This window comes from Eurytemora carolleeae, unplaced genomic scaffold (assembly GCF_000591075.1).
Source record: "Eurytemora carolleeae unplaced genomic scaffold, Eaff_2.0 scaffold351, whole genome shotgun sequence".
Taxonomy (NCBI): domain Eukaryota; kingdom Metazoa; phylum Arthropoda; class Copepoda; order Calanoida; family Temoridae; genus Eurytemora; species Eurytemora carolleeae.
This window is the reverse complement of record NW_019396258.1, coordinates 60,500-88,037: the sequence shown is the minus strand read 5'-3', so window position 1 is coordinate 88,037 and position 27,538 is coordinate 60,500. Positions and strand designations below refer to the sequence as shown.

General features: G+C 32.4%; 1 protein-coding gene across 1 annotated transcript in view; it reads left to right on the top strand.

Moving 5' to 3' along the window:
* Window positions 1-336: 336 nt before the first annotated feature.
* The window catches only part of LOC111699525 (protein lev-9), a 28,997-nt gene continuing 1,795 nt past the window's right edge, over window positions 337-27,538 (top strand). The window contains exons 1-14 of the mRNA XM_023470218.1: window positions 337-452; window positions 5,300-5,402; window positions 5,851-6,033; window positions 10,653-10,737; window positions 11,601-11,743; window positions 12,133-12,203; window positions 14,961-15,053; window positions 20,969-21,056; window positions 21,868-22,013; window positions 22,372-22,482; window positions 24,606-24,671; window positions 25,045-25,153; window positions 25,534-25,608; window positions 27,101-27,154. Of these exons, the coding sequence (XP_023325986.1) occupies window positions 355-452; window positions 5,300-5,402; window positions 5,851-6,033; window positions 10,653-10,737; window positions 11,601-11,743; window positions 12,133-12,203; window positions 14,961-15,053; window positions 20,969-21,056; window positions 21,868-22,013; window positions 22,372-22,482; window positions 24,606-24,671; window positions 25,045-25,153; window positions 25,534-25,608; window positions 27,101-27,154 (1,425 nt within the window). The 5' untranslated portion in view covers window positions 337-354. The remainder of the gene's footprint in view (window positions 453-5,299; window positions 5,403-5,850; window positions 6,034-10,652; window positions 10,738-11,600; window positions 11,744-12,132; window positions 12,204-14,960; window positions 15,054-20,968; window positions 21,057-21,867; window positions 22,014-22,371; window positions 22,483-24,605; window positions 24,672-25,044; window positions 25,154-25,533; window positions 25,609-27,100; window positions 27,155-27,538) is intronic.

Genomic DNA, 27,538 nt, shown 5'->3' with positions numbered 1-27,538 from the left:
TACAGAGATAAATGGATAGAAAAATAAGAGCTTGTGTCGAGCAATCAGCTGTTTTGAGTAATGTTTGTTGTGCTTTTAACCAAAAAAAAATATTTTATGTTAAACTTTTTGTTTTTAAAGGAATTTAGTCTTTGCCGTAAACTCAAATTTTCTAATACCGATATCTTTATCCCTGATAGCAAAACATTTTATATTTCAAACTTAGATTATTTGATCTATTAGAACTCAGAGTTGGAAATATCAAAGGAATACGACAGTGCAAAAATATAGAGATCATAAAATAAGAGTTTTTGGCAAAGACTCAATTCCTTTGGACAACTTTTTGATTTCAGATTAAGTGAAGAACATATCACTATGCTATGTACAACAGTGCCTTCCATTCTTTCAATATTTTTATGTACACTATGTACAGGATACGGATATACACTAGAGAGTAGACAAAAACACCAAAGGTATTTTTTAACTGGTGCTTTGTGCCACGTCTGTAGCACATGATGATGTATGTACTATATATGATTGTATAAATGGTGCTTTGTGCCACGTCTGTAGCACATGATAATGTATGTACTATATATGATTGTTTTAGTGGTGCTTTGTGCCACGTCTGTAGCACATGATGATATATGTACTATATATGATTGTTTTAGTGGTGCTTTGTGCCAAGTCTGTAGCACATGATGATATATGTCCTTTATATGATTGTATAAGTGGTGCTTTGTGCCACGTCTGTAGCACATGATGATATATGTACTATATATGATTGTTTAAGTGTAATTTTTCGTTTTCATTTTCAACGATAGATTTTATATAATAATATTTAAGAACAGGAAGTTGAAATATGATTTGTGTGTGAATAAAGAGGAAAAGTTTAAAATACTTTTTTCTCATGATTTACACCAAACTGAAAAAAAAATATTACAAAGGAACTGATTACTCACCTCAAACTCTATTTTTCTTATCTTTGCACCCTGATGTTGTAAAACAGTTAGCTGTCTAGTTCAGGAGAATATGTTCTAAAAATGTTAAAGGTCTATAACGATATCTGGTCGCAAAGATATAAAAATGAGGCTCTAGTAATCTGTTCCTTTCAACCCCTGGTAATGGCGTAGTTCTGGAAAAAGTCAAAGTTTGAAATATCAAAGGTTTGCTCCATCATCATGCGAGGATATTGGGATTAGAAAATTTGAGTTTGTGGCAAAGACTCAATTCCTTTGAAGTTTGATGTCAGATATATTTAATGTTTGATATCTTTTTATCCTGTTGGTGTAAACTGTAAACCTTTGATATTTCATATTATTTGATCTAACAGAAAGCATTGGTTGAAATATCTGAACTGCATCATTGGGTTAATGGCAAAAACTCGGTTTCTTTGCTTTGAGAATATTGAAGTAATCTAATCTTGTTGATTTATTGATCGGGGATATAATCTAGTTTGGCTGGGATATAATGTTGTTGATTTTTCTTGGATAAAATAAAGATAAATTCTCCGCGATATAATCTGATTGAATTGTTCGGAATAAAATTATCTACGGTTGGTTGTCAAATACAAGGTATATACCTTGGAATATGGGTTTATGCTGATGACATAATTCTTCTGTCCCCAAGTGGGAATGGGTTACAGGAAATGATAAATATATGTGAGAAATTTGCACTAAATCGTAAATTGAAGTTTAGTACAAACGTGGACATAAACAAATCCAAGACTAAATGTGTTATTTTCAATATTACCATTATAATTGTGTACGAATAAATAGAATAGAAAAAAAAATAATATTTTTTCTGCAAAACCAGTTTGTTGTTTCTTAAAAAATGAGTTACAGGGTTGAGACTACAGTGACGACCCAGGACTTAAACAACGAGTTACATCTCTGTAAGAAAGAACAATGGAAGACATTATGTACAGTCGTCTCTGAAGTCTCGTCCTTTTAGGGAAACTCCATAGTGAAAGAAAAAGGATGAGATAAAGCTTACCTGGTGTATACACAACCGACCAACCAACTGTACACTTGAATATTGAGTATTTCTCAGGGGGGGGTTTAATGTAGATAATTAAATATTTGTATAATGTATAGATACTTAGATATGGACACTTAAAGGGACTGTAAAGGAAAAATTAAAGGGGGTATAGGCTGAAAGCTAATCACTTTAGCTCTCGATCGCGGCCCATGAAAGTTATATCTGATGTTCCTATCTCGAGAAATTGATATACAACTGTGTCAAATTTATACGAAAATTAATATATATACAATTTTGTATAAAAGTAGTGGGTTTAAATAGACCAAATTCAGCAAATAAGCAACCAATTATTTACACACGTCCGTTTTACTTGACCAGAAATTCCACCAATGACAGTGCAGTAAAGTGGTCACGTGATACAGGCAGAGAGACGTGACCAGTATACTGCTCTGCCATTGGTGATTTTTCTGATCACGTGATTTAAGTTTAAGATTTTCTAAATTTTACATATATGAAATCTCGTATAATTTTAAAACAGTTTTATACTAATTTCTTGAGACAGGAACATCAGATAAAACTTTCATTGGTCGCGATCAAGAGCTAAAGTGATTAGCTTTCAGCCTATACCCCCTTTCATTTTTTCTTTATAGTCCCTTTAATATGGATTGTAAGCATAGGATTGTATACTGCCACTGCCAGTACATTCCAGTTCAGTTGTTTGTTTATGTTAAGACAAGAATAACAAAATATTGCATCGTGAGGTTGGCATAGTTGCCATTCCTCCTTTGTTCAGGTTTATTGTCCGGTGTGGCGTTATTTCTGGGTAAACGTTAAATAATGGTAGAAGATTCTACGCAGCAAATTTTCCGCGGCATCCCCGCATATTTTTGCAGTTTGCGGCAATGCGCACAACAGAAATCTGGTATTTTATCTGAAATTTTAAAGTTAGAAATTATATTTATGCACTTAAAATATACACTATATGATGATATATATAATGTGAGTACAGAAGTAATTAACTTTACATTAAACTCTCATTATAGTTGCAAGTATCAGAATAAATTAACAATTAACTTACTTAAACTAAGCTGTCCTATCGATCCCTAATGTTAAAACAATTGATTTTACTGTCTGTCGCTCAGCAAAACTTGATTGATTCTCAAATATGAGAAATACTTTCACTTAATTTACTGTTTACATTCACAGAATTGTGCGCGAATGCCGCGGAAAATTTGCTGTGTAGAGTCTACTACCGTTATTTAACGTTTACCCAGAAATAACGCCACACCGGTAGATTGCTCCTTTAAATATTTCTGATGTCCAAAATTGACTGGTTTTTTTCTTTTTAGTATGGTAAGCTTATGAAGCTATCCGTATACATGGTACATAATTCATTTACTCTGGAAGTCTCAACTATACAAGGGGGGGATAAGGCCTTTTCCTCTTGATGTAAATCTGTATCAGAAAAAAATTACGCTTTAAGCACATTTTGCCTCTTTGATTTTTTAAAGATTTCTAATCTATATATAAATTTGGCTTGTCTGTCTGGGTGTTTGTTATGGTGTCTGTCTGTTTGTTTGTATCCAATAAACGTCAAAACGGCTGAACCGATCGGGCCCAAATTTTTTGTGGGACATCTAGGTACCCCAGGGAAGGTTTATGAATGATTGAAATTTTAAATATTTGTCTCAATCAAAATTCGATCTTCATTAAATTTTTGAAAATTTTGAAAATCCACGAAATTTTTTGTAAAAATCCGCGAATTATTTTTGTTTTGTTTTACGATGTACACAAAGAGAACATTGTTCACAATTAATTTAGAAGATGGGCGCGAAGCGCCCTCTAAGGCTAGTTGTATTAAAAATTCATAAAATCTACTTGAAAATTGTCAAATGTTCGCAGTCAACATCCTCGAATTCTTTTTATATAATTTATAAATTCCATAAAATCCCCCTTAAAAACACGATCACTCTATAATATACAAGTGTACAGTGTTAGTTACGTTCACATATCGTGATGTATCAACCGACCACCCATATCAGTTAATTAATAGGGTGGTCGGTTGGGTACATCTGAGGTAAGCTTTACCACTTCGTTTCCTTTCTCTATGGGAAACTTTATATTTTTACCAGCACTTGTCCGGATGTATTTCTTTGGTTAAAATAATTACATTGCTTTGCTCCCCCCTTTTCTAGTAAAAATTTTAGCTTTTAACTTGCAGGTGCTTTTCAAGTCGCCTTTTTTGTGTAGTTATTGTTAGAATTGAGGGATTTTCAAAAATTTTAAGTAAAAATTGACAGTTTTCAGGGTTAATTTATTTTTTGACAGTTCATAAAAATTCCCACGAACTCATGAGAGTTTCAATAGTAATTTGGGCTTAATAATAAGCTCAGCTTTTTTACGTTTATTAGATATAGCAAGCTAAGTTCATATAAAGATTAAATAATCCCTAAATCTAAAAAATCTAAAAAATCTTAAAAATCCAAAAATAAGATAAAATTCAGATACAAGGCTATTACTTCAAAATAAATATTATATATATTCTTTTTTAGGTATTTTCTCCTAAACCTTTATTTTCTTTTGTTTCCTTAGTTGAGTAGTCCAGAGCTATTGTAAAAATGTCTAAATAAGTTTTTATTAAAAACAAACATTTTTACAATTATAAAACAATACAACTTCATATTTATATAAAAATATTACGAAATTATTTGGAGTCAAAATATCATCATTTTTTTATGGTTTAGTTTTGGACTTATATATAAACCTAAATAAGTAAATACTAGTTTAGGTTTTAACGTTTAAGTATTAAAGAGAATATTAATATTGCTGGAAAAAACCATGATCGCACGTCTAAAATCCTTTTATCGATTATTTTGGGACAAGGCATCACTATTTTGGAAAACATTACCCAAAATGGATTTCAATTTCATTATTTTTCCATTCATTCTTTATTTTCTCCCCTTTTACACTGCAAACTAGACGTGAGCTAGACTTGAACTAGACTAGAAATTCAAGCGACATAACGGGCAAGTCTTTGTGACCTCAATATAGTTCTAATTTTACGCACAAGTTTTAGAAAAGCGAATTTATCCGGTTAAATATTAGGAACTTAAAACATAATCTTTGTTCTCAATAGTTCTTCCATAAGAGGAGTTAGGATTGAAAACATAGAAGATTTACGTTTGACGTGACATAAACAATTCTAAATTATAGAGAATCATAGCAATGGATACTTTTATTCACAAACAACTAATCATTATAATTATTTAATTATTAATATAAAAAAGTTTAAAAAGATAAAAAGTGAATAATAAATGTGATTTTATTTCTGTATTTATATTAGGTTAAGTAGTTCCCTGGGTTTAAGAAGTTATTTCCGAGATCCATTAAAGAACACGCGCAGTATCTCAAGGGAGGAAAACTGTCCGGTTAGAAACGATTTTCAGGTCAATCAATTTAATAGATTTAAAGGTACAAGAGGAAAACAAAAACTTTTAAAGAGATTTTAAAATAAATAAATATTCTGGAGGGGAAATCATGTAAATTTAAGATTAATCTAAAGGGAAAGTGACACTGAATGCAAAGAGCGTAATGCCCGATTCACAACATTCATCTGTTTATCGAGAACAATGTTTAAATCTATATAAAACCACTTGGACACCTGTAAAATCCGATGTAAGCTACGTAGTCTGAACTCTACGCAGCTGATGCGTTACTTCTATACTTGTATCTCCTGACATCTAGAATATTTTACATTTAAAGTGTGTTTCAGAGTCTCCAGAAAGTGAATAATCATATTTTCATACTTTAAACAGCTTGCAATCGGACATTGCCATCTTGGTATGAAGAGTCACGTGAAATTACGCGTACAGTCCCTTAAAGCATATATTTCAGGTTCGGGCTCAGGGTTTGAATTGTGTACGACGGTGTAGCGTGGACGCGGATTGTCAAAATGACCGGAAGCTCTGTCTGTGTGACGGAGACTGCGGCCTATCCTGTATCCGACCTGAGAAAGAGTGCCCTGAACTACCGGACCCGGAGAATGGTCAAGTAAACCTGAACGGACGACATTTCCAGGTTAATAACTCCACCCCCCCCCATGTTAAATAAACCAGGGGTCTTGGTTTAAAGTCAAGTTACATTTAACCTAATAAAGGATGCTGGGGGGTCTGAATCTATGTATGGCCTGGAGGGAGCATCCCATGCCCCACCCCTAGAAAAGAGCCATAGAGTAAGGGAATAGGCTTGCAATGCATGGTCATAGCCCAATTTTTCAAGGCCAGCTCAATAAGTAGTCCTCTAACTTTAATAGTTTGGGTATTAGGAGGGTTTTAAACAAATACAAAAAATATTTTTTGATTTTACAATTAATAAGATTTGACACATGATTCTGCGCCCATTTTTCAAGGGCTTTTTAAAAATGTAGTTTTTAGAGCGGAGATAACTTTAGTCACAAAGAAGTGATTTTGAGAATTTCTTTTAATAGAATGTAAAAAAATTCAATGTGATACTATCAAAAATGAGAGTGCTAGGAAAAAAAACTAGTAGGGGCGTCAACCCCCCACCCCTCCCTCAGCTATTTTCGACGGATTTTGAATTAGATATAAAACACAGCGCAGAGATGACTCTTTGCATATATTGAGAAAATCCTGGAATCTATATATATACTTTGCTTGTCTTGGTGTCTGTTTGTTTGTTTGTATCCAATTAACGTCAAAACGACTGAACCGATAACCCCTAAATTTTGTGTGGGACCTCACGTGACCCCAGGGAAGGTTTATGAATGATCAGCATTTCAAAAAGTTGTGTATAACAGTTTTTTATTTTTGTAAAATTTTGAAAATGCGCGAACAAATATTATGAAATCCGCAAACATTTTTTGTTTGTTTTTGTATACAAAGAAACTCATTGCTCACAGATAAAGCCACAATTAGAAGTTGAAATAGAAGATGGGCGCAAAGTAAATTAAAATTGGATATTTTTGTTCAAATATTATTTCTTGAACTACCCAATGCATATATATCTCCAAATATTGAAGATGCATACCTATATAGATAAGTTTAAGCCCAATGGATAATAAAAAGATTTAGTATCGTTTATCTTCTCTTCTATTCATTTCTCAGATTAGATTAGGATTTACTGTAATTCCATCTAATATCTATGTTTTATCTGTCTATCTTAATCTATCATAAAATAATCCAATTCCTTCTCCCTGTATGCTTGAGTGTAGCAACAAACATGGAACATGAGGGACTAAATTATTTTCTCAACATTTTTCTATTATTGGGTCAAAGAATTTTTTTCTACAAAAAAAATGCTCTACAAAATTAAGTAATACTAAATACGTTTTCACGTACATTAAGAAAGAACAATTAAATTTTGAAGGTTTTTTCTTCAATTTGTGAGGGGGAAATTTTCAGATTCAAACTGATTATTAACCACTTCCAGGGCCCACACAATAATCAGTATATTAACCACTTCCAGGGCCCACACAATAATCAGTATATTAAAACCATCTATTTATTTGGTCAGAGTAATGCATTGCATATCTCTGAAGAACTCACCGAAAGCTTAGTTAAGGGTTCAATAAATAAAAACAGATTTGACATTTTTTGGGAACAAAAACATTTCAATTTTTTTAACATAACGTTTTAATATTAAAGTTTTGATTAATATATTTAAAAATAAATAATGCAGAGAACCCAGCTACTGTAGAATAAATTGAAGTCAAATGAAATGTTCTTTGGTCCAACACCTAAACATATCAAGAATACAATTACCAAGAAAATAAAAATTTTCAAGGAAAAAATGATTTATTTTTAGAAATGATTTTGTTTCGGAAACTTGGATTTTCTATTTATAAGAAAAGTTAGAAACTGCTAAATTTTTTTTGTTGAATGATTATCTATTCTGGTAAAATTTCAACCATTTATCTTCAAGAATTGGTTGAAAATGACATTTTTTATCTAAATATATCATAGAGAGGTGAGTGCAGTAAATTATTCTGAAAAGGGAATGCCTGGAGTAATATCTTAAAAAACTCTTTACTCTAGGAATTCAATAAGCTCAGCGCCTCTCATGAAATTAGCAGAGTCTATACTAGAAAAAGTTGATTAATCGTAATAAACATTCACTGATGGTAAAAGGGACTGTAAACCTAATTTTGAACGGTTCTCAGTTAATAAAGAGACTTGTCCTATTTAATGTTAATTGTGGTTTTTTATAAAGATGACTTGCGGATTTATGGTGCAGGAAGTATGGGAGACATTTTCAGAAGTAGCACTTTTAAACAGGACAACGACGATATCATCCTTTTTGTTACTCAGATAAAGATTTAAAGGGTGCTGTTGGGAATCTGAGTTACCAATATATGAATGAAAGGTCACCTGAAAATACGACTACAGTCCCTTTAAAGAAAACATATATTCAGTGAATCCAATAAGATGGAGATAGATTTTAAACCGAATTAGTTTAAGTGAAAGAATGTAACTAATCAATGGTGAGATTGGGTAATCTCTCTTCTAAACTGTTTCCAGTAATTAATGGTCGATAGAATCTATTTTTATAACTAATTTATTATTAACAGAAAACCTTTGTCAGACTTAAAGAGACAGACCGGCAATGTAAGGTAGTTAAACTGAGTATGTAGTATTGTGGACAAATTCTTTAGGAATCATTTGAGACAAATAAAACGTTTTCACGATGTATAATTACTGAGTTTGAGCGCATAGTCGACAAAATCATAAGTACGTTTTCAGAATCGGTTTTTTTAAATTATTAAATAATTAAATTATTAATTAATTAAATTAAGTTAAATTTTTTATTTTTTATGAATTTATTCGCAGATTTCTACACATTCTTTAAATGACGTCTTTTCAATAAAAATTCAAGAAAATCTGCAGAAAGTCTTTGTGAATAATAAGAGATTTCAGAAACTAATAATTAAAAAAGATTAATTAATTTTTCGATGATAAGATTAATCAACCTGTTCCTAAACAACTAATAAATTTACTGTAGAATTTTGTGTAAATTTTTTATCGTCGTTATTTAATGATTTAAAAAAGATCAGGAAACTTATGATTTTGAACTTCGACTTTGCGCTCTGAGTCAGACTCAGGATTTACAGATCTTTATAAAGTTTTATATGTCTCAAATGAATCCTAAAGAATTTGTCCCTTTAAACTTGAATTTTCAAATAAAAGAGAACTCTAGTCAGTGTTACTTTAGTTTAATCACTCTCCCTATTTGATTAAAACTTTTGAAGAGTTTTAAAATACCAAGGAGGGCCTCCCCCCCCCCATATATAAAAGAATGTATGAAGAAACATATCTGTTTACTGTAACATTATACCATTCTGTATATCTATTAATGTATAAATAAAAACAAAAAATAATATAATCATATTATTATTATTTATCTATAATACTATTTCTTTTATTGGTATATCAATATATTATATTTGTAATATGTGTAGTCTCAAAGGTTTATATTCATTATGATTATGAAAGTGAGCTGAACGTATTCAATGAACAATAAACGAACTAATTCGGACTTAAATCTAAAGTTCATTTTGTGAGGTATTATTGGTTCAACTTTCATGACTTCGTTATAAGTCAGAGTATACAAACAAGATTTAAACAAATAAATCTTAAGAATTGTAAAGTGGAAATGAAGGAAATATATTAAGATTAGAGGGTGTATACTTGTAATGAAGGTTATATATTGTAGGATGAGGCGAGGTATACTTGTAATGAAGAATATATATGTAGGATGAGGTATACATGTAATGAAGAATATATATTGTAGGACGAGGTATTCTTGTAATGAAGAATATATATTGTAGGATGAGGTATACTTGTAATGAAGAATATATATTGTAGGAGGAAGCGAGGTATACTTGTAATGTAGGTTATATATTGTAGGATGAGGCGAGGTATACTTGTAATGAAGAATATATATGTAGGATGAGGTATACTTGTAATGAAGGATATATTGTAGGATGAAGCTAGGTATACTTGTAATGAAGGATATATTGTAGGATGAAGTTTGGTATGCTTGTAACGGATGAGGTATACTTGTAATTAAGGATATATTGTAGGATGAAGCTAGGTATACTTGTAATGAAGGATATATTGTAGGATGAAGCTAGGTATACTTGTAATGAAGGATATATTGTAGGATGAAGCTAGGTATACTTGTAACGAAGGATATATTGTAGGATGAAGCTAGGTATACTTGTAACGAAGGATATATTGTAGGATGAAGCGAGGTATACTTGTAATGAAGGATATATTGTAGGATAAAGCTAGGTATACTTGTAATGAAGGATATATTGTAGGATGAGGCGAGGTATACTTGTAATGTAGGTTATATTTGTAGGATGAAGCTAGGTATACTTGTAACGAAGAATATATTGTAGGATGAGGTATACTTGTATTGAAGGATACATTGTAGGATGAAGCTAGGTATACTTATAATGAAGGATATATTGTAGGATGAAGCGAGGTATACTTGTAATGAAGGATATATTGTAGGATGAAGCTAGGTATACTTGTAATGGAGGATATATTGTACGATGAGGCGAGGTATACTTGTAATGAAGGATATATTGTAGGATGAAGCTAGGTATACTTGTAATGAAGGATATATTGTAGGATGAGGCGAGGTATACTTGTAATGTAGGTTATATATTGTAGGATGAAGCTAGGTATACTTGTAACGAAGGGTATATGCTGGTTGGGGTTCAAGTCTCTAGATGTCAGGCCAGTGGCAGATGGGGAGGTAAGTGTAAACATTTCTCAAAAGTGATCGTTCGTTTATTCCATTTTTTTCAACCTGTACCTCTCGACTTTGTTTAAATGTCTCCCTTACCTTCCATGATGTTCTCTCTAATAGTATATCTCTCTCCTTGGTTTTAGTGTATCCGACCTATCCAGAGTTCTCTCTAATATTATACCTCTCTCCTTGGTTTTAGTGTATCCGACCTATCCAGAGTTCTCTCTAATATTTAGTGTATCCGACCTATCCAGAGTTCTCTCTAATATTATACCACTCTCCTAGGTTTTAGTGTATCCGACCTATCCAGAGTTCTCTCTAATATTACACCTCTCTCCTAGGTTTTAGTGTATCCGACCTATCCAGAGTTCTCTCCTCGGTTTAAACCTTCTAAGAATTCTCTCCAATCTTGTACTTTCTATCCAGAGTTCTCTCTAATATTATACCTCTCTCCTTGGTTTTAGTGTATCCGATCTATCCAGAGTTCTATCTTAAGCTTTGCCTCTCTCCTTGGTTTAAACCTTCTAAGAATTCTCTCCAATCTTGTACTATCTATCCAGAGTTCTCTCTAATATTATACCTCTCTCCTTGGTTTAAACCTTCTAAGAATTCTCTCCAATCTTGTACTATCTATCCAGAGTTCTCTCTAATATTGTAACTCTCTCCTTGGTTTAAACCTTCCAAGAATTCTCTCAAATCTTGTACTATCTATCCAGAGTTCTCTCTAATATTATACCTCTCTCCTTGGTTTAAACCTTCCAAGAATTATCTCAAATCTTGTACTATCTATTTCTCTCTAATATTATACCTCTCTCCTTGGTTTAAACCTTCCAAGAATTATCTCAAATCTTGTACTATCTATTCTTTAGGTGTATCCCCAATCTGCCGAGAGTTCTCTGCAGATGTGGCCTCTCCGTATTACTGTGGACATCCACCAAAGATCCCTAATGCAAACCACAATGGATCAGACGATCAATCCTTTTGGGATCTTGATACTCAACTCACTTATCAGGTCAAATCTTTAAAGTTGACCACTTTATTGTCCCGACTAACCACTTTATTGTCCCGACTGACCACTTTATTGTCCCGACTGACCGCTTTATTGTCCCGACTCACCACTTTATTGTCCCGACTCACCACTTTATTGTCCCGACTGAAAACTTTATATGTTCTGCTCTGCTTAAACATATTTGAGAAGGAATTTTGTTTTTCAACTTATATATAAAACATATTGATGTTTACACATGGGATATAAAACGGCCTAAAAGTTCTTTACAATTCAAGTGTAAGTAAAAATTCCAACTCCATTTCAAAATATACTAGAACAACCCTTAATTGACCAGGACAATAAGATATCTCTGACAAGTACGAATTAACTTGTAACCGTATTTCTGATTTCAGTGTTACTCTGGATATAAGAGGGAAGGATTTGATCATGCTAAATGCTTCTACTTGAACGGAACTGCCACCTGGTAAGATTTTCTTACTGGAGACATACATTCAGGTTCAGCTTCCTTGAATTATTCATGTTTGAATTTGTTGTCTGTCTTAGAACATCGGACTATTTTAAGATACTCAGGTGCTCTTTAATTAGCTCTTTGTAAAGAATACTCACTTATGTTTATAATCTGCAATTAGCTCTATGTAAAAGATACTAAATTCTGTCTATGGTCTCTAATAAGCTCTATGTAAAAGATACTAACTTCTGTCTATGGTCTCTAATAAGCTCTATGTAACAGATACTAACTTCTGTCTATGGCCTCTAATAAGCTCTACGTAAAAGATACTAACTTCTGTCTGTGGTCTCTAATTAGCTCTATGTAAAAGATACTAACTTCTGTCTATGGTCTCTAAAAAGCTCTACGTAAAAGATACTAACTTCTGTCTATGGTCTCTGATAAGCTCTATGAAAAATATGCTTCTTTCTATGGTGTCTAATAAGCTCTATGTATAAGATAATAACTTCTGTCTATGGTGTCTAATAATCTCTATGTAAAAGATACTAACTTCTGTCTATGGTCTCTAATTAGCTCTATGTAAAAGATACTAACTTCTGTCTATGGTCTCTAATAAGCTCTATGTAAAAAATACTAACGTCTGTCTATGGTCTCTAATAAGCTCTATGTAAAAAATACTAACGTCTGTCTATGGTCTCTAATAAGATCAATGTAAAAGATACTAACTTCTGTCTATGTTCCTAATAAGCTCTAATGTAAAGGATACTAACTTCTGTGAATGCTCTTTAATAAGCTCAATGTAAAATATACACCCTTATGTCTATGCTCTCTGATTAGCTTTAAGCAAAGAATACTAACTTATGTTTAAGCTCTCTGATTAGCTCTATGTAAAGAATACTAACTTATGTTTAAGCTCTCTGATTAGCTCTATGTTAAGAATACTAACTTATGTTCAAGCTCTCTGATTGGCTCTATGTAATGAATACTAACTGATGTCTATGCTCTTTAATTAACTCAAAGTAAATGATACTTACCTATGTCTATGGTCTCTAAATAGCTCTATGTAAATAATACTCACTTTTATCTATGCTCTCTAAATAGCTCTATGTTGAGAATATAAAAATATTTTCTCTTCTTTTTACACTTTGTATTCATAATGCAATAAAGATTGTATAATTACATTTCGTATTCAGAATCTAACGTTTAGTTTCAGCAAGGAGGGGGAGGGGGGGAGGGGAAAACGAAAAATGGGGTGGGGATGGACCTACTCATATCATATTTGTATTATTTAAATATTTTTCGGGGCATATTTCTTTCATCATTTTAACTTAATTTTGATTTGCTTTTTAGATTTAAAAAACTTTGAAAATATGTTTTTTTAATTTTAAAGTATTCACTGCAAAGTATTGTCACCATTGTATAATCAGAAAAGCTAAAATGATATTATATTTCATCGGTCTTCATATTAAGGCTTATTTAAAATTACCTTGACAATGGTTTAGCTAGTCATTACTATGCATGAGAACTAAAAATAATGAAGTCTGTAGAGAAAAAACATTTTTTTATTAAAAAATAAAAGAAAGGTATTTATCAAAAGTAGTTATAATATTAGAGCATTATTAATATTTCAGTATTTATAAAAAAAAATATGGGCTAAATTTTTTTTAGAAAACCCTTAAGTATCCAACGTTATCGTAATAATTCAGCATCTTTTCCTAGATATCAACTATTCTTTATTTTACAACTATAACGTTTTGTAACATCTCGACATCAAGTTGTCATCTAAATATGTTTTAATATTTCTAATAGCTTCTATCAGACATTAGTTTATCACAAGAAGATTTGAAATAATATATTGAATTATGAAAATATATTTATAGTTACCCAAATATATTTAAAATAATATACTGAAATATGAAAATATATACATAGTTACCCAAATATATTTAAAATAATATATTGAAATATGAAAATATTTACATAGTTACCCAAATATATTAAAAATAATATATTGAATTATGAAAATATATATACAGTTACCCAAATATATTTAAAATAATATATTGAATTATGAAATATTTACAAAGTTACCAAAATGTATTTAAAATAATATATTGAATTATGAAAATATATACAGAGTTACCCAAATATATTTGAAATAATATATTGAATTATGAAATATTTACAAAGTTACCCAAATATATTAGAAATAATATATCGAATTATGAAAATATATACAAAGTTACCCAAATATATTTGAAATAATATATATTGAATTATGAAAATATATATATAGTTACCCAAATATATTTGAAATAATATATTGAATTATGTAAATATATACAGAGTTACCCAAATACATTTGAAATAATATATTGAATTATGAAAATATATACAGAGTTACCCAAATATATTTGAAATAATATATTGAATTATGAAAATATATACAGAGTTACCCACAATATATGAGACTGTAAAGACAACTGTATAAGAAGTTTCTGCTTATATCCATGTTTCCTGCACCAACTGTTAACTTGTTTCTGCTTATATCCATGGTTCCTGCACCAACTGTTTCTTTGACAAACAATATAGAAGCCTTTGAATGACTATATTTCAGTCAGAAGATTTTATTTAACCTTGGAATCATCATATTTGAAGATTTGCAAGTCTTCTTTACATTCTCATCCCTTGTGGGTAACCCTGTATAGATTGTTATGTTATAGAGAAGATATGAAATAATGATACATTTTATTATTATACTATTTTTTGAAGGTATGGTCCAGATCTAAGATGTCGACCTATAGACTGTGAACCACCTGAAGATATAATAAATGGAATTAGAACTTTCACTTGCACAACTTACAGGTATCAGAAAACTAACTTGGTAACCCAACTTTGCCCGGAGTTTTTTCAATAAAAGCCGAACCAATCAACTTAGAATTTTTAAACCAGGCTAAGAATATTCCTGTGGTCCTACCGAGTAACCCAATTTAAATTTGTGACAAATCGGTCGGGGGGTTCATGAATTACGATCGAACATCGCATTCGAAACAAGCATTGATCTCCTTCTAATGCAGAAGTTTATTAACACTTTCTATTTTGTGACTACCGATACCAATATATGGAAGAAGTGCTGCCATAAAGTAAATTTACTAGAAAACTCTAGAATTTTAAAAGATATCTACATTCTGTGTCTATCAAGAAAACTTTTAAAAATTTGAGAAACTTTTGATTCTGAAAATAAATTTTCATGTAATGGAAAATTTTTAATTGCATTGGGAAATTTTTATCATTTCAATTTTAGATAATCAATATCAAGGATAATTTTGATATTTTCAAATCCTTAAAGGGAGTGTCTGGCTAGACATGGTAGTTGAGCTGAGAATGCAGCATTGCAAAGACATTTTTTAGAATTCATTTGAGACCTTTGAGACGTTTGATCGTAAAAACTTCTCATTGGTATCAAATAAATCCTGATAAAATTTTTTACAACACTGCATTCTCAGCTCAACCACCATGTCTAGCCAGACAATCCCTTTAAACATTGCGTTACAAAGTTAAAGGATAATGTCCGATAGTATTCTAATTTAAATACTTTAAAGATCCAATACCTTTCTAAAGCATTAGATACATCATAAACAAAAACTTATTTTCTAGATTTTTTTCATCGTTTTATTTAAAGTACCAAGTGTATTTTCTTTTGTGAACAGATTTTAATGAATCAGCACGGGGAAACCCTTAAAAGCGTTATTTCTTTAAATAGCTTTTCAAAATTGTTTTTTTTCCTTTGACTGTCAAATTAACAAATCAAAATGAGATGCGGGGGGGCAGTGGCAGGAGGAGAGGGAGGGGGAAAGTATCGTTCGCTCTATTATCTTCTACCTCTATTATCGAATTCCCCAACGGGTTTCTCTTTGGCTTGGAAAATATATGTTTCTACCCCTGGGGTTAATTCTATATAGAAACAGTTGTTTGTTATATTCCTTCTTCAACAAATTATTCATCAACATTTAACAAGAGGGTTTTGTCTTTAAACCAACATCAGCTAACAAACAAATACGAGTTACCCCCAAAAACTGTGAGACTTCAGAGACGAGCGTTATCTGGGGTGACGTTTGGCGCCCCCCCCCCCATATAAAAAGGCCTTAGAGAATACGTATAGGGTTGAAATGCATGTTCCTAGTGCAATTTTTCAGGACCAGCTAAAAGAAAAAAATCAGACCGATAACTTTAATAGTTTGGGTGCTAGGGAGGGTGAAAGAAATGTCTAAAATGGGTCAAAAGAATGAAGAAAAAAGATTTTGTGTTTTTAACAAATATCAAAGTGTGACACATGTTTCTACTTTCTACATGCCTTTATCAAGGGCTTTTCAAAAATATCTATAGATATGTAGCTTTAGTCACAAAAAAGTTATAGGGATATTTCAGATTTTTTTTATCACGGAACGGACTTTTTTCCGCCCTGTAAATAAAATAAAAATATTTTAACAAAAAATCCTTTAAATTACTATTCATTAAAAGTCACAAAATTTCACGGTGATAGTGTCAAAAATGAGAGTGCTAGGACAAAAAAACTACAGGGGGGGGGGGGCTGGCTGGCGCCAAACGCTCCGCCCCAGCCTGTTTAGGGTTTAACTCCTTGGTAGCTAGGTAGCTGCAGCTATACACGTATTTCTTTCCTTGGGAAATCATAACGTTAAATATCTTTTTTTTCAAAGTTGACAAAATTCGGCATTTTTTCCTATCTATATATAAATTTGGCTTGTCTGTTTGTTTGTTTGTTTGTTTGTTTGTATCCAATAAACGTCAAAACGGCTGAACCGATCGGGCCCAAATTTTTTGTGGGACATCTAGGGAGCCCAGGGAAGGTTTATGAATCATCAAAATTTCAAATATTTGTCTCTATCAAAATTCGATCGTCATTAAATTTTTTAAAATTTTGAAAATCCGCGAAATTTTTTGTAAAAATCCGCAAATTATTTTTGTTTAGTTTTACGATGTACACAAAGAGAACATGTTTACAATTAATTTAGAAGATGGGCGCGAAGCGCCCTCTAAGGCTAGAAAGAAGGGCGCGAAGCGCCTTGAATTTCTAGTATATTTAAATATTTGTATCTTGTTTTTCGTCATTAAAAGCTCATAAATAAAGACTACAGAATATACAGACTGATCAAGTATATAATCATTGTTACAGGGCGATAACCTTCTTTATAAAAACGAAAATTTGTAATTTCTTAATAAAACGATTATCTGTTTTTTTATCCGCGCTTTGATAATAACCTAAAATTCTCAAATATGATTTTGATGATACCTTTGACAAAAGAAAATTGAATAATTTTCTTAATACCTCTAAAACCAATTCAAGAAACATTTGGAGTAAAACAGACTTTGGCCTCTTAAATGTTCATTATTTAAGTAAATGATATGTCATTAAAAACAAGGTATTTTTAAAGGGTTCGAAAAAGATTAAGAATTAAAAAATTATTAGTTTAGTTGCGAATATTTTGTCAATGCTTCCAACAAATTCTGGAAAATCGCATTCTCCAGTTTACATACATTGGTGATCTGAAAATTATGGATTGTGGAATTATTGTTGCCTTTTTTAGTCAAAGGGACAATATAGACGTAATTTCAAGTAACCCTTCATTGAAAGAGTGCAATGTCCGATCAGGGGCGCACAAGGGGTGAGCACTGGGTGCGCGTGCCCCCCACCATCTCCTCATTTATAAAAGTGTTTTCATCATTTTTACACACAACTTCAGCAAGTAAAAAATGATTTTTGATGATCTGGGGTACTGGACAGCAAAAGGCATAGCTACTGTATATACTACTGATGCTCTCGTATCCCCCCTAGTCTGATTCGCAACCTTACCCTTTTAAACCTTAGTCCTAGTAAAAAATCTTTTTCTATATTGAAATAAATATAGAATAGAATACGATATCGATCATCGGTAAATTCTTGTTAATTTATAGTATTGCCTCTGAAGCATAAATACGCAAATCACTGAAGAGTAAAACCACAATTGAAAATGATTAATTGATCCTTGCATAATATCACTTTTCAGAGTCACTCAGATTTATATATACAATACAGATAGACAATAACAATACCATACAGATAGACAATAACAATAGAATACAGATAGACAATAACAATAGAATACAGCTAGACAATAACAATAGAATACAGATAGACAATAACAATACAATACAGATAGACAATAACAATACAATACAGATAGAAGAATGCAGATAGACAATATCAATACAATACAGATAGACAATAACAAAAGAATACAGATAGACAATAACAATACAATACAGATAGACAATAACAATACAATACAGATAGAAAATTACAAAAGAATGCAGATAGACAATATCAATACAATACAGATAGACAATAACAAAAGAATCCAGATAGACAATAATAAGACAATACAGATAGACAATAACAATGCAATACAGATATACAATAACAATACAATACAGATAGACAATAACAATACAATACAGATTGACAATAACGATAGAATACAGATAGACAATAACAATATAATACAGCTAGACAATAACAATAGAATACAGATAGACAATAACAATACAATACAGATAGACAATAACAATACAATACAGATAGACAATAACAATAGAATCCAGATAGACAATAATAAGACAATACAGATGGACAATAACAATAAAATACAGATAAACAATAACACAATACAGATAGACAATAACAATACAATATAGATAGACAATAACAAGACAATACAGATAGACAATAAAAATAGAATACAGATAGACAGTAACAAGACAATACAGATAGACAATAACAATAGAATACAGATAGTTAATAACAATACAATACAGATAGACAATAACTATACAATACAGATAGACAATAACAATATAATACAGATAGACAATAACAATACAATACAGATAGACAATAACAAGACATACAAATAGACAATAACAATAGAATACAGTTATACAATAACACGATACAGATAGACAATAACAATACAATACAGATAGACAATAACAATACAATACAGATATAAAATAACAATACAATACAGATAGACAATAACAATACAATACAGATAAACAATAACAATACAATACAGATAGACAATAACAATACAATACAGATATAAAATAACAATACAATACAGATAGACAATAACAATACAAAACAGATAGACAATAACAATAGAATACAGTACAGAAAGACAATAACAATAACAATACAGATAGAACACTAGATGTCGTATTTTTAAGATTTAGTGGTTTTTCGTTCACAAAAACCCTGAGGCAGGAGCTCAAAGAAGTTTTGTGCATGCTGCGTGATATGACAAGACAGAGAGAGAGAGCATACGCGTAACTCCTTTGGGCTCCTGCCTCAGGGTTATTGTGAACAAAAAAAACACTAGATCTTGAAAAGACGACATCCAGTGTTCTATCTGTATTGTTATTAATTCATGCCATTAACAAAATCTTTAGTAAGACTCCATGATGCCAAAAAGCAGGAAGATTATGATAAATAATACTGTATTTCTTGCCGGAAAAAAAAGGCTGAAATCATTTTCTTGTTTTGTTGTAATTACTTTCGATATTTTTAAAATCACCCATGACGTCATCAACACCAAAAGGTATTACTTTAACCTATTCAGTGTATTGAGTGTATTGATTATACATTGAGAAATTCAATCTAACCGTTCAAGAATCCTTATATTCAATAAAGCATCCAATTCCTAACTGCAATACTTGAAGTTTCAGAATACCATCAACAAGAGAACTCAACCCATCCAAATACTAAATCTCACCTATATCCTAATCCTAAATTCAAACTCCTACCAATCTATTTCACCTCAACCCCTCCTCCTAGCTACATCCTACCCTCTCCGCCTTCTACTTATCATACCTCCTACTCCTTAACCCCTCATCCTATCTCTTACCCTCTCCTCCTATACTTCTCAGCCCCTTTTCTACCGCTGATAAACTTCTGTTACCTTCCAACATATTTTGTTTCTAGTTTAGAACTAAATAAACTCCCAACTGTAAGAGGAAATACAGAATAGAATCTATACAAACGAATTGTTTAATCTTCATTCAAATATGCATTAAACTGTTTAAAGCAAGAATAAAATGAATTCTTATAATTAGATAATAATAATGTTTGTTTATGCGAATTTTCATCCTAATAAAACAAGATATAACATAATCCTGATAGATATTCAAATCTTTAAAAAGGAACGAGGGAGGGGGGAATGGGGGGGTCCATCCTGGAAGGGTCTGTTCAAGGACCCTCCAATTAGCGAACAAAATACCCGATTCACAATTCGGTACCCGTATATATCAAAAAATACAAAAAATTGTGTTTCATAGTTTTTTTAATGCGATTTTTCATTAAAAGCGAATAGCGGATTTATGCTACAGAGACAAGAATTCAAATTGTTAGAATTGAACTTTCGTTAAGAAAGAAAATGACAGTGTCTTCCGCATCCTTACTCATTACTCAATACGGTTCTAGGGGTGCGTTGATTTCCTGATAATGGATAACAACTGAGGAAAGCTCACTCTGAATATAACAGTTGTGATATGAGAACGGTTTTCAATTCAAGGATTAAAGGAAAATCTCAAGCATTTAAAGCCAATATTCAAATAATAAATAATAAATAATAAAAGAGTACTGTTGTGAATCAGGAAGGTAGTTTTTTAAATATAAAATCACTTGAAATTACGCCACGAGTCTCTTTAATTTATTTGTCCAGGTGTCAGGTGAACTATGAGTGTTTGCCTGGGTTCAAGTTAGAAGGAAGGAAAACAAGAATCTGTGAGAAGGACGGAGTTTGGTCTCAGGTAATTGTTTTCTCCAATATTCTAGAGATATGTACACATAACAATATGTACAATGTACTTTAATGGTGTAAGACAATTAAAAATAATGTTTTTATCCCTAAGAGAATTTCTTTAATGGTAGGGTTCGCGAAAAATTAAAGGGGAGATAGACGTCTAATTGCATTCGACATAGATCGCTAATTTTACTTCTATCTGTTGCGTCCATGAGGATAAAAATTTAAAAAACGACTCATACCAAGGAGCGTAGGACAAAAAATTCACGAAGTTGCATTTTTTCTCTCAGATCGTAAATAATTAAATTAAATTTTAAAATCCTCATTTTGATATTAAAATTCGAAGTCGAATTCAAATCGATGCATTCATAAATAGTTGATATCTTCAAAAGTAGCACTCGGATCATATAAGATAAGAAATGTTAAGAAATATATTCTATATAAGTATGCATCGAATGGAATTCGACAATTTTAAGTTGTAATATTTAAATGAGTTTTTTAAAATATAATTGAATTATGTACGATCTGGGTGAAATAATGCAATTCCATCAATTTGTATGGACGCTATCCTTTTGGGTGTAAGACGTTTTTAACCATGTTCTCCTTATAGACGCACAGATAGAAGTAAAATTAGTAGGGATCGAAATCGAATTCAATTCGATATCAGCCTATACCCCTATTCATTTTTCGCGAACACTCCCTTTAATGAACCAAAACACGAAAAAGTACGATCAATGAATACCGAATCTCTGATCTAAGATTAAGTTTGTGATGTTTACTCTAGTTTGCATATAGATTAAATCTGTAAACTCTCCTAGTCTGAGCTACCCCGATGTGAAGCTGTAACCTGTCCTCTACCCCGTAATCCTGGGTCAGGAAAAGCGTTGTTTACTGCAGTATCGTATAAGTCTACTGTATCCTATGAGTGTAACTACGGTTACATGGTGGTGGGAGATACGACCAGGTAAAATCTAGGATAAAATACATCAAAGAGGGTGCAATTAATTTAATATTCAAGAAGAACTTTTTCAAGCATAGTTCTCCAAACTTTTATAATTTTGTTAGAGGAACTAAAGGGTGTCCCGTAAAGCATGAAAGTTATTGTATGATTGTAAATGTATTCAAGTAGTGCTCCGAAAAGAATGACAAGACATTTACTGGGCATTCTGATTGTAGTAGATCTTGATTTCAAAATAAGTAAAATATGTCCTGCTTTCGCTCAACTTACAACTTATGGAAAAGGACATTTACATTTTACACAAACTGTCATGTTTAATTGGACACCGTATATTCTATTTGAATTTGAAGAATTTATATTCTAGAACATGTGAGAGTAACAGACAATGGAGTGGAAGGGAACCAGAGTGTTTAGAAATCAACTGTGGTCTTCCAGGGGGAGGAGTCATTCCTAATGGTTGGTTAGAGGGATCCAGGTAGGGTTGGGAGTAGGAAGCTGATACAATGGTTGTTAAAAGGGATTCAGGTAGAGTTGGGAGTAGGAAGTTGATACAAGGGTTGGTTAAAGGGATTCAGGTAGGGTTGTGATTAGGGAGCTGATGGAAGGGTTGGTTGGAGGGATCCAGGTAGGTTTGGGATTAAGGAGTTGATGTAAGGGTTTGTTAGAGGGATCCAAGTATGGTTTATGAGTAGGGAGTTTATCTAAGGGTTGGTTAGAGGAATCCAAGTAGGTTTATGAGTAGGGAGTTTATCTAAGGGTTGGTTAGAGGAATCCAAGTAGGTTTAGGAGTAGGGAGTTTATCTACGGGTTGGTTAGAGGAATCCAAGTAGGTTTAGGAGTAGGGAGTTTATCTAAGGGCTGGTTAGAGGGATCTAGGTAGGTTAAGGAGTAGGGAGTATCTAAGGATTGGTTAGATGGATCCAGGTAGGTTAAGGAGTAGGGAGTTGGGTTGGTTAGAGGAATCCAAGTAGGTTTAGGAGTAGGGAGTTTATCTAAGGGCTGGTTAGAGGGATCTAGGTAGGTTAAGGAGTAGGGAGTATCTAAGGATTGGTTAGATGGATCCAGGTAGGTTAAGGAGTAGGGAGTTTATCTTAGGGTTGGTTAGATGGATCCAAGTAGGTTTAGGAGTGGGGAGTTTATCTAAGGGTTGGTTAGATGGACCCAAGAAGGTTTAGGAGTAGGGAATTGGTGTAAAGGTTGGTTGGAAGGATTTAGGTAGGCATATAAGTTATGAATTAATATATATATAGAATTAGGAAGTCTAATTAGGGGTATACGTAGATATTTAATTAATGTAAGGTTTGGGTCCAGATAAGTTAAGAGTAGGAAAAGGTGAAAGGATTGGTTGAAAGGATCAAGCTGGGGTTAGGAGTAGGAGTTGATCTAAAAATTGGTTGGAAGGATCCAGGTAGGGTTAGGAGTGAGAGTTGATCTAAGGGTTGGTTGGAAGGATCCAGGTGGGGTTAGGAGTGAGAGTTGATCTAAGGGTTGGTTGGAAGGATCCAGGTGGGGTTAAGAGTAGGAGTTGATCTAAAAATTGGCTGGAAGGATCCAGGTGGGGTTAGGAGTGAGAGTTGATCTAAGGGTTGGTTGGAAGGATCCAGGAAGGGTTAGGAGTGGGAGTTGATCTAAGGGTTGGTTGGAAGGATCCAGGTTACCCGTAAAAGTAAATATCATCGAAAGTTCAGAAAATTTGGTCAAATGTAAAAATTTTCAGAAAAAAAGTGTTTTCTGATATTCCACATTTTCATTTTCGATTGAAATAACCATTTTAAATGAAAATAAACATTATGTGTTATAAAGAGCAATAATGTGGATTTCTAACAACCGCCGTTAAACCTATAAAGGAATTGAGTTTTTGCCACAAACTTAAATTTTTGAATTCCAATATCTTAGCGACCTGATGTTGTACACATTTGATATTTCAAACTTAGATCAGTTAAGCTAACATAATTCATAGTTTGAAATATCTAAGGTCTACGACATTTGGTTGGAACAATACAAGGACTAGAAAATCAGGGTTTGTTGCAAAGACTCAATTCCTTTCCTTGTATAGTTTCTGATCGGAAGAAATTCTAGAAAAGATCATTGTTTCCCTTGAATCTGTATTCTGGATTGGATCTGTGTGAACCATAAAGATAAATGAATTGCTCCACACGTCCTTGACAGTACGGAGTGTAAGGCCGGAGCAAGACCGACCATCAACTAGGATTACAAGGGTTTAGTTTGAATCCACCCTAGCTCAACTTATCTAACGTTATTAAACCCAACCTGGGATACAGAACCAAGATACTCGTTTATTTTATTCCTCTCCAGCTCTCCAATATTGTCGGCATTTAAACTTTTAATATTTGAAATTTTGCCCCAACCTTGAGTTTTAAAACTTCCTTTCTACTACGTCATACATAATATTAAACTTTATGATTAAACAATCTGACATTGAATGCAATTTAAAAAGAATACTCTTTAGAGTTGAATGAAAAGGTTTCAAAAGGACACAGTAAAACTGTGGTTTGACTTTGGTCTAATAGTTCTAAGATAAACGAATTAAATTTTGATATTGAATAAAAATGCTAATAGACAAGTTTTCTATTTTAGGACGTCTATGCATTCTGTAGTTGTGTTTAACTGTTTGGAAGGAATGACCCTGCAAGGTGCTAAAAGGTGAATATTAAAATTATAAGATAGATGATTCAATTTTAACTCGGTTCTCTGTTCTTATATTTTGTTAAAGATACCTGTTAAACTGTGTAAAATATTTATCCTGAAAAAACTGGAAAAAAACGATTTCATTTTTACATAGATTTAAATCGTTTTTGACCGTTTTTTGCAAATGTATTATGTATTATGCCAGGGTCAAAGTTTAGCATACTCTAAGAAAAATGAGAAAAAATAATGGAAAATTTAAAAACATTCGTTTTTTTGAAATGAGCCAAATTTTGAGCCTGAAAGAATATAAACTCAAAAAATGAGCCAACAGCGAACCAACTGAAAGCACATCACAGTTTTCTAAGTGTTGATATTTTGGTGTATAAAGTGCTACCTGTGGATCAGATGGAAAATGGACCCATCCTGTTCCTAAATGTCTGGCTCCCTGTATAGTTCCTGAAATACTAAACGGAGAATCTAAACAAGTTGGGGAAAAGGTGATCACTCTCCCTGTTAACACATCCTCCATGATAATACATTCTCTCTGATAATACATCCTCCCTAAAAATATAAAACGTCCCTGATAATACATCCTCCCTAATAATAGATCCTCCCTGTTAATGCATCCTCCATGATATTACAACCTCCCTGATAATACATCCTCTCTGATAATACATCCTCCCTAAAAATATAAAACCTCCCTGATAATATATCATCCCTGTTAATACATCCTCCATGATATTACAACCTCCCTGATAATTCATCCTCTCTGATAATACATCCTCCCTGAAAATATAAAACCTCCCTGATAATACATTCTTCCTGATAATACACTGTGTCTTCACTCCATGATGAATCCTCCCTTGCTGTATTTAAGATTGTACATGGAGGAAATCTAAGTCTTGAATGTGAGCCAAGGTTTGAGACTCCTTCCAACTCTTCTCCTGTTCAGGGATAAATAATGATAATGAAAATAATTACAAAGTTTTTTTTCGGATTATCTTATTTAAAACCTTAAAAACTATTTTTCTTTCATTTGAAATCCAGTTAAACTAAATTTATTTCCAATGCACGTGGTGCAATATTAAGATTTTAAAATATGCCTTTTATGAGGATTCTTTTAATAAGATTAGTTTTTATATTTTCTGCTCTCTTTATTTAAATATTTCTATTTATAAGTCTTTCTGTTCATATTTTCTACATGATTACATCCATTAATAATCCCCCCCCTTCTCCCTCATCCTTGGGAATCTCCCCCCCCCCCTCTCCTCCTCTTCCTTAAGACCTCTATAATTTAGTCCATAATTTCCCTTCTACTCCAAGATGTTATAATGAACCTCTTCAGCTTTCTGTTCACTGTATTCAGAAATTTCAAAATTAAAATTTAATTTTTTCATCTTCATAATTTTGATGAACACAAGAAAACTTCGCAAAAAAACTTTGTTTGATTTTCAGTATAAAAAAAGAGAATTTCAACGCAATTAAAAGTTTTATTGTAATACCTATTTTCTAATTGAAAAGATAATATAGGGTGTCCCAAATAGCTAGGAATTGAGCTAGAGACGACTTCGAGAAGGACAAAATATTATCACTTTTTCAGCTTGATTTTTTATGCTGCAAACCTGAGCTGGGATTTTTCCATCCGTACTTTTTACCAACATAGGACGTCTGGGACTGTGTCGTTTCGAAGTACGCAAGGTTATATAATATATAAGGTTGGTTACTCTCGATGCGCTCGAATGTACGGAAAATGTCGACTCCTGTAAAGATAGATAGAAAAAAACTATTATGACGTCACTCTCGCCTCTATAATCAGTAACGTCATCTTAGAAACGACATTTTCCGTACATTGGAGCGCATTGAGAGCACCAACCTTATTATACAACCTTGGAAGCACTAAGAAACCCAACCATATTGGAAGACGACATTAAAGTAATAATAAAGTGCATTTGATGATGTTACAAATCAAGTAGTTTTATTAGACACTTTTAAATCACTTACTTACTCAAATAGGTTTGTGTACACTATACTCACTACTTAGTTGCAGCATGTCATGTTCATTGCAATATCTAAAGTCAGAACTGGAGTCTATAAAGTCTTTTTCCTATTCCAGAGTTTTCTGGTTCTCACTGTATTAAAATTTACTTAGTTAACGGTCCCTTTAAAGTTAAAGTTAGAGCTCTGTAAGATGTGAACAGTTATTTTATTTGTAAACTGCAATTTTCTTTTCTTAGTACAACCGTATGCAATCAAAACATAAACTTACAAATTCGAATTTCTAGCAGACCAAACAAATTTTACATGTTACAGTTTTCTTCGATGTCCCACCAGTCACCATATTCATTTTAATTTCGTCACTCAATTCCCGTATTTTTTAAAAATACCCCTTATTTTTACCTTCACTGAGCTAGATAAGAAAAGATTATGATTATTATTATTATCAGTGTAATAATGGGACCTGGACACAACTCCCTAAATGTATTCCAGCCCGGTGCAAGGTTTGAACAGTTTTTGAAAACTTGAACGTTTTTCGTATATCTGTTTCTTACAGGGACTGCAGACGGAAATTTAGTAACCTTTTATTTGTAGAATGGCATTTCCGATGTACAATAGTACCAGGTTTAGACCTTTGTCTACTCAAGACTAAATGAAATACCTTTGCTTGCCTAGCTAAAATTTTATATAAGTGGGTGGACTATCTTTGAAAGTGAAGCACAGTTTTATGCAGCGGGGACAATTGAAGATATCTTCCTAATTGTTTTTCAAAAAGAGGGGCTAAAGGATACTGTTGTGAATCGGGCATGAAGGGTCACTTGAAATTTCGTCTGTAGTCCCTTTAATGCACAAATGCCCTAAATTATGATCTTTTCTGGAAAAATCCA